Here is a 16,758-nt window from a genome sequence, read left to right on the forward strand (position 1 = left end):
CATTACTCATGCATATAATTAAAGTCTCATCCACAACCACCCTGCACCTGCACAACAAACAATGATATTATTCAATTTAATTCATTATTGTCAGGACAAGGTGTGATATTCATAAGAATGGGGTCAAATAGCAAGGCAAACGTTGATTAAATCTGAATGTGATGTTTTCACCAGGGACATATTTTATATCCTTTTAAGGAAACATTTCATTCAATATCCAGCACCTATGAGGTACATGAGGACATTAGATAGCTTACTGAGTCTTCTGTTTTTGGTGTGATGTTTAAAGAAGGGACCTGACATTGCAATACATCAGTCTGGATGTGTCATTAAAAGCACAGTATCTGGCTACAGAGACAGGCCAATGATAAACTCCTGTCAGTCTGTGAGCAGGAAATAAGGAAAGCTGAGAGCTTACTTTGATGTACACATCATCTTGAACTAGCTTTTTATTTGCTTTGTACAATTAACAAGCATGTAAGTATTAACTAGACTCATCCACCTGAAGCTAATTCCTCTTAACTGAATTAAATTTAATTTGATAGCATTACATTTACTCACATATGAAATCACTTTAGTTCTGATTTAAAAAAAAAAAAAAACACACACACACACTTTTACATGAAATTGTTCTCTGACCTCTCTGTTATACTGCCATACTTCCAATCAAAGTACAAAGAGGTATCCTAAAGCTCTAAAGCTACAATACTAAACAATTTTAAACAAATGAATCAGTTACCAGCACTTGAATTTGCACGCTTGGCATGGTGGGTGGGGTGGGAGGTTGTAAACATAAACCAACAACAAGGCACGTGTACAAACGTTCCCAAACCTGAGCATTCCCAATCTTATCCGTGCCCTGTAGGGATTTACGCTTTAACATTAATGATCAGTTAAATAGCCACCAAACAACTCCTAACGTTTTGACCGTCAGCAGAAGAGGACATAACTTTGAAAATGACACAACGAACAGTCAAGACTCGTCAAACTCAAACACACCCCCGGGGGGTAGGATTAAAACTGTGTGAAATATTATACGATAAAAATGTATATTGACACATTTAATCATAAACAACTATTCTATTTTATGTTATTAAAAAATAATATGTGGAAAAACTAGAGGTACCTGACGTTTTTAAGTTTAAACCACTTTGCAGTTTAACTTTATATCCCCTTTGTACTATTTGGTACAGCCCGACGCTCCTTTTGATCACTACAGCATTGAAGGAATAGCAGAACATGTTGGAGGAAGTGCCAGTAGTTACGCCAGAGTAGTAACAGAGAGAGCGGCGAAACTCTTCAATTGAAATCGTAACCGTAGGAACTATAGGAATACGAAGAGGCAGTCCAGCCATGTTATGAAATTAGATATGAGTCTCATATCTCTTTTTCGAACGGGCCTTGTTTGAAATCCGCAAATAACATTTGCAGAGACACAACTTGCAGAGGAAAGCTCCAAAATGCTGCTTGTAAGGGTGCTTTGTGCCACTCTTTTAACTTTATTGTTTTACATCCAAGGTAAGTGCAGCTTCTAAGACTGAGGTACTGAGAGATTTTACCTCTGTCTGTGTATTTCTGTCGGTAATAACTTTGCATCACTATGTATTCTGAAATGCCTGAATTCTTGACCGAGTCTGCGGTCAAATTGGCCAGAGGACACTCAAACTCGTGTTCCATTCGGTAATGCCGCTTCTTCCCAGAGTACTGCGACTCTAGACTGTAAGTCTACTTAACGTTAGTTATTTTTGTCATAATCTATTATGTTTAATTTGGAGACATGTAGTCTCAGTTTTTGTTTTGCGTAGTTACAACTGTAACGTGTAGACGTGTCTTTTAAACGTTTTCATGGATGTTGTGTATATGGGATAATTTAGTAAATTAAAGTTATCATAAGTCATTACATACTGTTTCTCCGTGTAGGGTTTCTGAAAGGAGTAACGCACAACAGATTTCAGAGCGATGAAACGTAGGCTACGGCATATATTAAACATAAATACTTTGACTCTTATTCAAAAGCTGTAATATTGTTAGGATTATTTTTCGTCATGCGAAATGTTTTTTTTTTTATTCAAGATACAGATTGTAGCTTTTTATTTGAACTGGGCATTCCAGATTTAAGAAAAAAATACACATTTTACATTAAACCATAGGAAACATACGCTTTTAATGTTTTAACCATCCATTCACTGAGTTTCCTTCAAAAGAAACAATGCATACGGTCCATTACGGGCATCAGACTTTGTGGGATGCTGTTGTAGAGTTATTGTAATCATAGTGGTCATTGCGATGCAGTCTGTATAACTGGGGGTTTATTCATGATATGTTGCTAGAGATGTTTATGAATTTTCGACCTAACACGTGCATCATGTCCTCCTGCCCCAGGTCAAGAAGAGTAATGGGTTTCAGGGCCACGCGATTTTCTAACACCTTGTACTTACAGCATGTTAGAACAACAGCCTGCCGCAGCCTGGAATGTTGCGAGCAGACTTTTAAAGCATCAGGGTATTTCAGTCAACATACAACTGGCATAAAAACCAACAAACAAACTAAACTCCCCCAAAACAAACATATTCAAGCCAACCTACAAGCGTATCCACTTATAGAATGCTACATGTGTTTACTGCCGAAAACGTAGGGTTTGTTACTATTTTGAACACTCTTCTTTGAATATTGTTTTCTACGATATTGTCGTTAACTGTATGTTTAAGGTGTTGTTGTAATGGAAATTTACTTAGATGTATTTATATGCCTTATTTAGATGTCCAGTAAATATTACTGTTAACTATTATTTCTATCTCTGGGCTCTTGGTGATAGGATAGAATGGTAGGAGACTGATAGCATTAAATGTAGGTCTACTAACATGGTTTAGTGTTTTTGAGTATTTTAGTTATTTACTGTGTAAGTAATCTTATGTGTGATCTGTGACAGTGAATATATATGTGGAGGTTGAATATCCCCATGCATGCATTGGCATTGACAAATGGAAGGTGATCAAAGTCTATCGCTTCAGACTAAGAGATTCTTGGTTAGCATGAGGATAGCAAAGACATCAGTCATAATGCAGGGTCCATCCTGTTTGTTACAGTTGCATGTTAAAAAGTATGTTCTTTATTTATGTAAGTTGCACTGAGATTGAGTTGATGTGGTATCAATAAAATTAGCTCCATAATAACTTAGGGCAGATGGCCAAAACAAACAAAATGAACATTCATTTCAAAATTTGTTTAAGAATGAATGTGTTGTTTAACCAAAAAAAAAATTGAAAAACATACGTTGGCAGATGTATTGTGACAAGAGACATTATTGTTATAACTCCCTGCCTCCTTGTGAAAAATCTGATTTTTTTAACAAACACTTTGCTGTATCAAATGTATGTCTGGAGGACATGTTTACGAAGAATAGTAAATGTGCAGATGCCCCATTCCGTAAAGGTGGAGCTTCAAGTGTTAGGAGAATGGTTTTTGTTTAAGCTGGACAGTTGAGAGTGAGGCTGTTATTGAAAACATGCTCCTCCTGGACTCTTTCAGTCCATCAAGTACCTGTGTTTATCCCCATGAGGCTTTCTGTTCTTTTGTCTTCCATCATTTGAAGTTCCTTGCTTCTCCCTGATAATGTGATTAGTGATAAGTGTGTGATTTTTTAAAATATATTTTTTTCATTTTTCTTGTTCATGCTTCTGTGCAATTATTTTGTCCTGAAATAAATGTAATAAAATATTACTTTTGATACTGTTTTTAACCATTTTATAATCATTTTGACCACCACAACCTTACTCAGAATTTGAAATGAATTTAGGTATGCTGCAGCCTTAAACAATGGCAATGTAAGATGGCTTCACTGAATCAGACTATTGAAAATAGTAAAGAGATCTAGATTATGAAACAAGTGCCAATAGAGATTGCAGACCATCTCTCCTTTCATTTCATTTTGACCTCTGGTGGAAAGATGCTGTTACTGCACCCCTTTGAAACACCTGGACAGACAGACAGGCGGGTATACAGACGGACACATAGAGAAAATGCAGTGCCCTTGGGGATAGGGGTAAAGAAGGATGTGGTGAAGGTTGTGGATTTTTACTTGTAGGCAGTTACCTTTCACTATCAGTTTCCAGAAAGTTCCACGGTGTTTGATTCAGATGGTTTTAACGACATGATAAAAGAATGTTTTCTCACTCGGCATTAATTTGTCTGAACCGTTCCAGTCCATTCTACAGGGAACCTGTGAGGAAAGGGACTGATAAATTCTGACTTTTTTGCATTTAATGGAAGTTTCACCAGTTCAATTTTGACATTTGTGTAATTGCAGTAGCCTGTACTTCTGGTTTTGTTGAACCTAGATCTGAATAACACAGAATTTGTGACACATTTGAGAGGGATATTATGGTTTCCAGTGCTGTTTATCTGGTCTTATCTAGCTGATTGTTTGTTTAGGTTACCATGGTGAGGAATTATTACTGCATGACAAATGTTGCATTGCTCATAAATACCTATTCACTGTTAGTGCTAGAATGTGTATGTGAATTAGTATGTTGAGCCATGAACAATCCCATGCATGTCCTGCCTTCCTCATCCTGAAACCCTGGTTTAGCTGGTTAGGCAGCTACACAGCAGTTGGGAGTAAAAAAGGGGGTATTAGAAAGCTCTGTGATCAGTATTCTTACCCTGGAATTGGATTCACACCTACAGATAGTAAATGTATGCATATGATTCTATAGCTCTGCTCCCACCTTTGTAAGTTTCTTGTGTAGAATCAAATGCATGCTTCAGGGTGCACATTCTGGGCATTAATGTCTGTAACTTACAATTTCTGTCTCAGTTCCCCCCATTCCTCTGTTCCTGGTATCCGATCGGTAGAAATGCACCACAGTGTCAGCCCTGAACAGGGAGAGAAAACTGTTGTGCTGTGCAGAGAATGGCATCTGTGTTGGGCACCTGATGCAGTTTGTTTGGGCTGTGAACTTGGCATGCCTCTGCCCCTCTGTTAGTACCTCATCTTATGGGTGGTCAGAGTGACTGGGGCAGACAGCTGGGCCAGAGCCTCTTTTGATAGGCTTGTTTCAGATATTACCTCTACATGGGCAGGGGTCTGGCACTGCGGAGTATGGCTGGAGCCGTGTGGGACTGGGAGGAGTCACAGTGTGGCATCCCCTGTGTCTGGATAGTAAATGTGATAAGTGCAGCGGGGAGGGAGAGGGAGATGAGCTGACTGCATTAGACAGGCCTGGATTCCCAACTCCTGGCTTCACAGCTCATGGGCTCAGAGGGGCTCATTGTGAGTCTTTGTTTTCCCCAAGTGATACTTTCCCGTGTCTCTAATTTAGGTGGCCAAGATTGACGCATTTCTTGCTTTTGTGATGGTGTTTCTTTGTCTTGACTAAGAGCAGAAAAATCCAGTTACGATGTACCCATTTCTTTCTTGGGACGGTGAAGACATTTGTCTGAAACATTAAGGCCAGTGTTGTATTGTTACTGTAAATGACCTTTTTCTCACAGCAAAGTGAACCCATTTGTGTCATTTTATTGACTGTGAACACATTAGAAGCCATTTAGTATGGCAGCTTTTGATGCTAGTAACTTTGTGCCTACATCTGAAGAAGGGATTGGCCAAGTCCTAGTGCATTGTATTTTCACTGAAGCCATTTAACTGGTACAGTGGGGCTTCCTATACATTACAGATAGACTTTGTACTGTGATGAGGGGATTACAAAATTAGGGGTGTTTGTCACAGTTGAACCCATGACCCTCCAAGACATCTCAGCTGGACAGCATCCGTAAGGCGGAGACCTCCTGCACATCCCCCTCCTGCTCATGTTGGCTGTAAACACATTACAGTTTAGATCCATTTTAAAAGCACCAGCATAAAGACAGCCCAGGAGATGGAGATGGCCCCTGTCCTGGCCTGGGAGGGGATGGGGGAGGGGCCGCGTGTGTGACTGCTTAAAAACATTTATCCCTTTATGGAGTGCTCTAATTGGTGTCAGAGTACAACCTCTGTGGACAGAACTCCTTTTGTTCCCCCCTGACCACCTTTCTGTGGTCGCACTCTGCCTTTGGCTGGGCCCATTTTGCAGTGAGTCTTTGCTCCTTGGTTTTTAGCCTGGCCATTTGTCTCCCTGCCCCAGTTCTGTCTCCCCCCAGTTCTGATGTGGCCTGCAGCTGTTGCCCCTCATTGTAATTCTTTGAAGGTGCTGTAATTGAGTGTTTTCTCTTTTTTATGCTGTCTCAAACTCCCACCCCCTTTGGGCAGAGATTAATGCATTTTCTAGTGGGCCAGAAATATGACTGTAGTCATTCAGGAGGAGGAAATTTAAGAAAAACAAATTAGCTTCAACACTTGTCCACAAGGCGATACTAGTCAGATGGATAATATTTGTACATGGGTCTACACTAAGAAGGCTAAATCTTTGAAAACATTAGGATGGGGGCAGCCTTCAATTTACTAGCCACTGAGGACATAAATCCCTTTCACACTGCAGGAAAATGCGCATTACAGCCAGCTGAGCCCCACAGTCAGAGGTGCTTCCACCTCATTGCAAGACTAGTCCACCTGCAGCCTAGCTGGCACTTGGTCTTTTATTGAAGCTGACTGAAGTACCTGTGCTTTTGAGTAGCTGCCATTTGTATGAAGTACGAACTGGTGTCTAAAACAAAGTTTCACAAACACTAGTCATCTTATCCAATCACTGATCTGAAAATAAGCTTTCCATTTGTCTCTGGAGCTCAGCTACCACATCTCATTTGATTGTTCGAAAGCACTCTTTTTTTTTTTTTTTTTACAGCTGCCATAAATGCACACGGACAAGCAAGTGAAATATTGGCTACACTGGGGCATGGGCCAGTATTATCAGTTTTGATTTAATGTGCACCACACACAAATGTCACATCTGGTTAAAGGCAGCTTTTTGCATTGAAATGTGGATGAATGCTAGACTTGAGTGCAGCATTATCTGGTGATCTAACTGGTTTTTCATCAGCCTTTGATAGATAGTAAATATTGCTTGGTTTGGCAGATAGATAATTAAGTCTCAGTTCAGAACCTAAAATACAATGCTTGTTTTTTTTAGTACCCCACATAACACTGGAGAAAATCACTTCAGGTGGGCAGCATTGTAGATTTTTAGAGAGAAAGTCCTTAGTGTTAAGCATTAGCTATTTGGTAAAGTGCAGTTTGTTTCGTCGATGGTATTTCCCACAGTCCTTTGTCTCCATCACATGTGGACTCCTGTCTTTGCCTGGAAGTCCCTCTGGACTAGCTATGTCATGTCTCTCTGCCCCCTTCCGCATTCACGCCTTTCTTCAAGAATGCTAATCAATGAAAGGGTCTAAGCACCAGCCTCTTAAACAAATAGTATCAGCTCCCAAGTAGGCCTTCAAAGACAGGGGGCTGGAGTGCCAGTGTGGCTGAAAGAACTCCTTCCTAATGAAGTCAGCAGGCTCAAGTGCTCTATTGGTGCAGGGCCTTTCACAGAACCCTGTGCGGACAAGGTGTCAAAACAACCCAGCCTCTGTTTTTACGTGTAAATTGTGGCTTTTGAATGTGTAATGTGGGCTATGGAAAAGGGCCTTGAATAAGCTTGTTTAATCCATGGCTAGCAAATAAAACCCATTGTTTTTCTCTCCTCCCCTGTCATTATAACAGCTGTTATGTTAAGCCCTGGATTTCACACTATTGGTATTGACTTGAATCTCTTGACTTGTAGTTTATCAGAAAATGTGTTGCCCCCTCTCTATCTCTGCTCACGCACTACCCAATCATTGCTATAACTCTTTCTTCTCTGGCCTCATTTGGGCACACCTCTTGGTTCAACAGCTGTTCCCACGAGCTGCAGTTGGTGCTGTTGTGCTGGTTCACACGCACACATGCCCCATATGAGTGACTGCTCCTCATGTATACCTAGAACAGATTTTGTTGTCACGTCAGATGACCGCTAACATGAGGTGACAGTTGGACTAAAACTGTAGCTGGGTATCAGCAATGTGGACAATATGTGCACAGTATCAGTAAGCTGGTCCCTCACTCTCATTGATGGTGGAAGATGGTTGTTGTAGATGGTAGTTTTGATGCTTTTTGGTACCACAGAGCAATCAAACACTACTTTTATGTCTTTACTCCTTCATTTTAAAATGTGTGGCTACAGTAATTAAGACTGAAATACTACACGTCACTTTCACTCTAGCCTGCTTCATGACTGGTATTAATAGTCAGTTGTACTTCAAGATCACACGTGTTAATAGTCATTAGAATAACACGTGGTACTAACTACAGGCTTTTCTACCTACTTCTATCAGGAATGAATAAGCTGCAGAACTGCTGTCATTCGTTCCACTTGTAAACATTCCGATATGAACTTAATAGGAAAGAGTTGCAAATTCAATATACTTCATGAAATGTTTAATGGTTTTGCCATGTACTTGGCATAGTCCTTTGAGCATTAAATGTTATTGTTTCAGTCAAATCATTCTAAATTTGAAAAATTTCACGTTTTGACTTCTGATTGTAACTCACAAAGGTTATGCTTTCTTTTATAAATGTCTGATTGTTTAGACCTACTACTTTCTTTCAGCCTTGGCAGTCCACTTAGAACAGAAACATTGTTCTTCTGGATGAGAGGCTGATGGGAGCTGAGACAACTGGTGCGAGCCTCCCTCAGCTGGAGGCCGAAGTCTCCACTTGAATTGACAGAGGCTGCGAGAAATGCCAAATGTGCTTCCTCTCGCCTCTCACACCCAGCCACTTTTCAGCCCTGAAAAAGTGGCCCCAATTCAACACATCAGCTGTGTTTGGATGTTCATAGCAGCAGCAGGCCAAAGCTGAACAGGCCTGGCCCATAGAGTGAGCTGTAGCAGTCCCCAGAGCTGAATTACCATGGTAAAAGGAGTGTGATCCTCAGCCTTTCACAAAGCAGGCCATGAAGATGTGTATTGGAATGGCAGGGCTACACTATCTTAAATTTGTACTTTCTTCTGTACTCCTCCTTTAATCCATCAGCCAACATGACCTTTCGCTGTGAGCGGGATTTGGAATGTGATGCTCAGTCTTTATTGAACAACATCACTTCAGCAGAAAAGTCCTCCTCAATCAGCTTAAAAAATGTTGGCCTAATTGGTGATTTGACATACTAATTTCTCATTCTTTTTCACTAAAGCATTGCTTGAAATAGGCCAAAGCCAAAATAGCTATGCTCATTTGATCTCATTTGATCTTTCTATCATTCTGTTCTATTCTATTCTATTCTATTCTATTCTATTCTATTTTTTCCATACACTATAAAACAAAGTGTATATATATCTGCTAATGCCATTACCACCCTAGGAGGTTCTGCAGAATGCGTTCCATAAGGCCAGATTGTCAGTTGAATATGGTCCAGTCTAAATGATGAAGGCTCATTTGCTGCAGGTTCCAACACAGTGCTGTTGTTTGTCCCCTAGGTACCTGCTGTATCAAAGTCTTCTGTGTCATAAACAAGAGTACTGGAAGCACTTCTTAAGCATTTCTCAAGGTGATTTGTAATGGTCTGTCCTTTGGGAGAAAGTGGTGGCAGCTAATTGATTTTGCCTAGGGTGATAAGGAGCTTTTCCTCCCAAATGGTGGAAATTGTGTCGGAAGCAAGAAGCAGAATAAAGCTGAAGAGTTCAGCCTGTCATGTCTTTGTTTGTTTTAGCGTCTTCTTAAGACCTGCACATGCATCGTGCCATCTCTGAATGCTTTTTAATGGAAGTTAATAAGGCCTGATACCCTTACACATCAGGCCACCTGAGGTTGAAGCTGGCCCACTTTAAGGCCGGTTCATGGCCCAGGGGATGCACAGAACTGGGAAAAAAATTATGGCTGCACACTGATAGGGACAACAAAAAATGACCATTAATTTGATGGAGAGCATAACTAAAAATCAAGTAACTTAGAGAGGCTGTTAATTTGTGCATTTGTGAGTTGACTGAAGTTGAGTTGACATTTTTTACTTTTTTATATTTTTTTCCATTAAAAATATGTTTCAGAAATTACCCAGCGTTTGTTAACCTAGGGGATATTGTCATTCCACACTAAGTTGCCTCATTTAGTGTTTATATTTAGTAAATATTCCGAATGGTAAAAAAGCAGTTACATTTTTGCCTTCACTAATGTTTTAATTCTGTAATGAAGCAGTTTTCATGTTGTCTGAAATGAGTTATTAATGAGTCAAGGGCTTGTGTAAGGAGTTGCTAGTCATGGGTTGAAATGTACAAGCAATGGCCTCTTTTTTGTTACAGCACTTCTAGGAACAAAAAATGCATTTAGAGTCTGGGTGTACTACTTATGTGGATCATCTGCACCTTCATTGCTTTTCAGCCATATTCATGCCACAGGCAATGCTGTAAGGAATCTGCATGAGGTCTGTTGACCAGCTTGGTGTGTACTGATGGAATCACATGATGCCTCATTAACTACATTTAATTCTAATACCAGTAGAGATGTTTTGGACGTGTTTAGCCGATGTTTAGCACAAACCTCTACCCCGTGAGGACAGATGGCAGAAGCGCTCCTGTGTTTGCTGAAGTGTCAGCAGTTGTAGCAAGGGCCTTGCTTTAAACATGCATGAAAGTACACCTGCACTACACTTTAACAAAGGAAGTGACTTGTATCAAGGGTTTCTCCCAAATAAAGTACTGAGCTCTGAGTGTAGTGGTAACTATATAATGAACTATCTGTTTTTTATGTGTTTTGCTCTTCATCCTGGTGAAGCCGGCACGATGCTGTTTCATGGGTTGCCTCATGGAAAGCACATCATTCCTGCTGGTGCTCGTTAGTAACATGCTTAATCACCCTCAGGTTTCTGGAAACAGTCTCCAAGTGCAGGCTTTGCTCTCTCATTTGCAAACTGCTTTCATGGAAACCAATAAGTGCATGAAGAAAACTGTTCATTTATGAATGCTCAAGATTTCTAGCAAAGCTAAAGTGGGTGTTAAGGAAAATATTGATTTTATGCTGGCTGCTGGCTGCATCATTGGTTGGCTCTCATTAATGTCTCAGTACATCGAGTGGATGCATGACTATGCAACATAAATATTTATCTGACTTGATCTGTACATTCCCATAAGGGATGAGAGTATGTGTTGACAAAGATCAGTCATTTGGTCAGTTACAAAATACTAAAACAACAGGCAACATCATGTCATCATTTGGCTAAAATTTGAATGGCAAAAAATGGCATTCGATACAGCCCTTAAGAGATTCAAAAAAGATAAGCATAACGATCACTGTTGCTTTCCCTATGAGTTCTGCTGTTGCTGGATGTATTTTTGATCAGGGAGAAATGCATCCCACCATTTATTTAGTCCCTGACTTAAAATTCGGATTGTAGTACCAGTTCTCACTCTCTGTCACCTTTCGCAGAACAGAGAAGGGCGGTGCTCTGTGCCAGTGTGCGCACACACACATACACACATACACACATACACACATACACACATACACACACACACACACACACACACACACACACACACACACACACACACACACACACACACTCTCTCTCTCTCTCTCTCTCTCTCTCTCTCTCTCTCTCTCTCTCTCTCTCTCTCTCTCTCTCTCTCTCTCTTCATGTGATTAGGGAGTGAATCTGAGGATTTGAGGGGTACGTGGTGAATGCCTCTCCCAGCCCTCTACCCCTACTACACTGGCCCTCGGCAGAGCCCTGACAGGTGGCGTGGCTCTGACCAGTTGCTGGGTGGGCAGAAGAAAGAAACCCCTCTTATCCCTGGCGCCAGCAGCCCGCCTGTTAAATACCTTACTGGCACAGTGCCCCCAATGTGCACCCCCCCAACACAGCTGACACTGACACCACAGATACTGACGTCCTCCTCTTATTCCACTCTCATGCAACACAGAGCCTGTCCCCCGGCCAGGCCAGCGCCTGTTACAGCATGATCTCATGCTGGCTTCACAGCCCCTGCTCCACAGGACTCCATAATACATAGGACTCTGTCTACATGACCTTTTTATCAGACCTGTGGTATAGTAATCAAATGCAGACTTGACTAAGCAGCACACACTGATTAATATGTTAATTTCATCAATTTGGCAAACTATGCATGCAGGTCTTTTGACATTCGTATTGTGCATTACCTTTAATGACTGCATATATTTGTGTGTATGTGGTGCTATGATGGAGCTGTCATAATGAGACTTGAGACTGAATGTGGTATATCTTCTCTTTAGACTAAGAGAAACAAGGTTCTTAGTACTTTTACTCCATGGCAGCAGTTAATATCTACACTGCAGCAATCAGAAATACCCTTGGATAGACTGGTGCATGGTATCGTTGCACTGTGGTGGTGTGTCTCATGCAGTGACTTCCAAGGATGAAGGAGTCCTGTCTTTGCATCAGCTGGCCCTGCGTCGCTTCCTGCAGAGGTTTAGATATCACTCCATCTTCCTGTGGTTTAGGTAGCAGCTATTCTTGGCACCCTGTCCCACATTTGCAGTCCACCCGCCACCTCTGTGAGAGGAGTGACCTTTTGTCCGCGAAGCCAGAGGGGTGGGGTGTGAGCAGGGAACGACATGGGGGTTAGGAAAGTGGATGCAGCAGGCCCTCGCCCTGCTCTTTACCACAGTTTGACCATGATCGTCTCTCCCTGCCCCTGACTGCAGGTTGACTGTAGTTGTCTCGCCCTGCCCCTGACTGCAGGTTGGCCGTGGTTGTCTTGCCTTGCCCCTGACTGCAGGTTGCCCGTGGTTGTTTCACCCTGTTCTTTACCACAGTTTGACCATGATCGTCTCGCCCTTCCCCTGACTGCAGGTTGCCCGTGGTTGTTTCACCCTGTTCTTTACCACAGTTTGACCATGATCGTCTCGCCCTTCCCCTGACTGCAGGTTGACTGTGGTTGTCTCAGCTTGCCCCTGACTGCAGGTTGACCATGGTTGTCTCGCTTTGCCCCTGACTGCAGGTTGACCATGATCGTCTCGCCCTGCCCCTGACTGCAGGTTGACTGTGGTCATGTGAGCGTAGTGCAGGGTGATGTGCTACAGGCAGGTCGGCAGTGTTTGTGGTTGTTGCAGAGCGAGTTGGGGCTTGAGAGAGAATAGCATGGGCAGCCTCTTGGAATAGGCTGTAATGGTAATGTCACTGCAGCTGGGAACTCTGCGCCATCTTCAGATGTCACCTGAACAACAACAGCCATGCTTCCAGCTGTCGAATTCATGGCTTTGGTTACTTCTATTAAATTACAGGTGCTGAAGGGTTACACTCATATCTCATATCCCGAGCAAGCTTTTCAGTAAGGGTCTCGTTTCATCAGGCTGACTAGTGGACAGTGGACGGAGTGCCAATTCATCAAGACATTATTTTCAGGACGTACTGCATCAATCCCCACACACTTGGCAGATCTGTGTGAGACAAACTCATTTTTAGGCATTTTTAACTTTCACACTAGAGCTTTTGGTGCGGACCCAAAACCGCTTGAGCTGTTAGCGTTCACATCAACAAAATGAACCGAACTGTTTTCTGAACTCAGGTGCGCACCAGGGACCGTACCCGAGTCCTCCAGAAAACGGGGGTCTGGGGTACGGTTCACCTGAACTCCAGTGCGATTTGTATTTGGTGTGAAAGCTATCCAATCTAAAACCAGGAACTAAACTCAATTGATGACGTGTAATTTGTTATTTGCCTCTCGCATCTAAAAACTATTTGGGAAATAATTGCAGGTAAGCCACACTGTTCACTCACCTTGAGGGTATGCGTGTATGCTCTGCAAGCAAAGCTGCAAATTCATTTTGCATTGCTGCCTGTCTCCGCAAAAACCTTCTTATCCGAGCAGCTTGTATCACTCTCAGAAAGCGGGACGCATTTATGGCATAGAGAAATTTTGGAACACTAATCTATGGCTAGTTGTTGGACTTTGGGGATCTTGTTTAAATAACTCACTGTTGTATGTTGTATGAAGTGTTTTTGCTTTTAGGTATATCTTCTAGTCTGCCCACACATTTTTTGCTTTTCCCAAAACCAAAGAGTTGGAGAAGCAGATGCCTGACCACACTACTGTTGTGTGTTGTGCTTCTATTTACTTACTACCAAAAATTCAGTGGCACCCTGACCCCCATATACATGCAGTCAAACCCTCATGTGTCCCGTGCACCTCTGCATCAGGCATGGCTTGGGAATGTTCAGGATTCCACATGGAGAATCATGGCAAAAAGGGACCTGTCGTCTCCCATTCACTAGCAACTACATAGTTACATTGCCTGGTCAGATCCCACGGACCCCGACTTTAGGGTCAAAGCTCAAAGTTGAATCGATGGATTACGGACTTGACTGAGCACCGTTATCTTAAGCTTGAACGCCTGTAAAAAAAAAAAAAAAAAAAACAGTCTTTCACCTGCTCCTTTCAAAGTGTTAATAGCCATCCGAAAATAGCAGCAGCAAAGGAGGCTTTCACTCCGTGTCACTCTGTAGACACTCACATTGGGAAGAGGGCTCTTGTACTGAGAGATCTGTGGAATTCGACCTTGGCATAATTTTAAAAAAGCGGGTGGTTGCTTGTCGATGTCTGTGCTTTATTCTGGCAGCAGATGGTACCTTTGAGGAATATTCAGGAGGACATCTGTGCTTTCAGAGGTCAGTTCAGCCAATGGCAAGTTTCTGACTGTCACTGTTGTTCTGTTGGTGTCACTGTTGCAGAAACTGCCTCAGCAATATTTTGCCAAACATTTGTTTAGACTGATTTGGGTTCCCTTACCAGGTCCCCTACTGGACATTTTACATCATCTTTGCACCTTATCTAAAAAGTAGAGAAAAGCATCAATTTGGATTAATGAGCCAAAGAGAGGAATGGGGAAAATAAGTACAAGAAAATAAGTAGTCTCGTCTACTAAATTCTTGTTAGCAGTGAATTTTCTGAGGGAATTCTCTGTTTTTTTCCCTTTTTCACCCTATTTGGGATTGCCTGTTGTGTGGGAGTCAGCTCACCTCTCTGTGTAACACTCTCTGTGCTTGTATGGCAGTGCATCAATGAGATGAATGCCCCCCCCCAGTACATGTACACGTACACGTACACGTACACACTACCGACAGCTACTTTTCACACTAGAGGAGGGGTCCCTAGATGACAAAACCCACTGTACCCCTGCGGAATGAAGCCAGTCTTGCTCCGCAGGTATGAACTCTGTGTCATTGTCAGTGAAAGACACGGCTCTAACTCAAACCTCAGTTTGAGTGGCTGGAGTCGGGTTGCCTTGATGGAGCGACTCGGAAGGCCCTGAAGCTCTGAGGGATTTTTAGTGGAAAGTAACTGAAGACAAATCTATGGTAAAACTATCCATAAGTTAATTTATAGCTACTTTTGGCACAAGGCACAAGACACACCACATGATACCCCATGGTTTATTCATGTACTCATTGTTCTCAAACGTAAATGTGGGCGTCGAAAAGAGGATCACCTCTCTGTTCTGGTGTCTTTGTGCTGTTGTGAGATGAACTTGAATCGGCTCAGCCTATGTTTCACCATGTGTATCTAATTTTCACAGTACTTTTCCCTATGGAAAATCTGTCAGCATAAGGGAAACAAATGTTATACTATTCTCTTTTAATCACCAACTTAGGAGAGATGGACCTTGCATAATTTTGAGTTTGATGCAAATACACTGGGGGGAGGAAGCCAATCCAACAAAATGTTGCCTAATAAATTTACCCAGTGTCTCAGTAGCTATCAGAAGCTTAGCTTATTTTTCCCATAACTTTACTCCCAAGGTAGCACAAAACTTCTCAAAATGAAATTTCAGAAAGCCATTTCTCATCCAAAGTGACAGCTTAGGCTGAAATTGTCCCTCATGTACAGCACTATTGATATATTAATGTTTTTTGTCTGTGAAGCTGTATTACATTGTATGTTATGAGACTCTTCTGAAGTGTAGCATGGCATTATGAGTGGTGCATAATAATTGGATCACTATAATTCAAATATACTTTGTGACAACTGTCAGTAGTAACCACTTCCAGGGAGAGTGGTTTGCCTAGGTTTGTTCGGTAAATATATTTCACAAGCGTTCTGTAATCACAAAGTGAAAATAATTGAATTGTCCTAATGTATTAACAAAAGTGCAGTATTAAAAATGCTTTCAAGTACTACTGTTTAGTCAGCACTAGACTGAAGGGTGTGGCACCTTAAAGATGTTTCATCTTTATTGAGGTTTGTGGATTGGCAGGCTAGCCACTTGGCCTGTCTTATTTTGCCTTGCCACCAATACATTCTACATCCTATCTTCCAACTGCAAAGTCCCAGACACAGAATTAGGTCCGCATCAGCTGAATGCTAACTGTTGCTGTTGTAACCAGATGACTAGGACACCAAGATCAGATGAGTTCGGCGGCCTCTGCCTAGTCAGGCTATTCAGAGCGATGGGTTGTCCTTTGCTAGCAAATAATAACTCAAGAACTAATGAAGAGTAAAAAGAAGTATGTGTCAATGTTTGTCTCAGTATCATTGATGATATTATTTTTTAGATACCACCATTGGGATGGAACAGCAGGGAACCATTGGTTTTGAGTCATAGTGTGAATGGATGTGAATGTGAGGGGGATATATTTACCAACTTGTTGGTCTATACATTCTTATGATCCTGAATGATTCTGTTAACCTGTTATTAAACAATTTAGAATTATAGACTTAATGTTGTGGACAGGAATAGTATGTTACTGGCTTTTCTTTATCTGTATTCCTGTTCTGTTTGCCCCTGTGATTGGATGGCAGTGTAGAATTGCAATAATTGCCTGTAAGCTATTA

At 41.7% G+C, this 16,758-nt stretch overlaps 1 protein-coding gene across 3 annotated transcripts in view; it reads left to right on the top strand.

Moving 5' to 3' along the window:
• Positions 1-1,253: 1,253 nt before the first annotated feature.
• LOC118787692 (low-density lipoprotein receptor-related protein 4-like) overlaps positions 1,254-16,758 on the top strand; it is a 96,581-nt gene continuing 81,076 nt past the window's right edge. For all 3 annotated transcript variants that reach the window (XM_036543299.1, XM_036543301.1, XM_036543302.1), the window contains exon 1: positions 1,254-1,518. In XM_036543299.1, coding sequence (XP_036399192.1) covers positions 1,461-1,518 — 58 coding nt within the window. In that variant the 5' untranslated portion in view covers positions 1,254-1,460. The remainder of the gene's footprint in view (positions 1,519-16,758) is intronic.

The sequence above is a fragment of the Megalops cyprinoides genome, chromosome 13, assembly GCF_013368585.1.
Source record: "Megalops cyprinoides isolate fMegCyp1 chromosome 13, fMegCyp1.pri, whole genome shotgun sequence".
In the NCBI taxonomy this organism is placed as follows: domain Eukaryota; kingdom Metazoa; phylum Chordata; class Actinopteri; order Elopiformes; family Megalopidae; genus Megalops; species Megalops cyprinoides.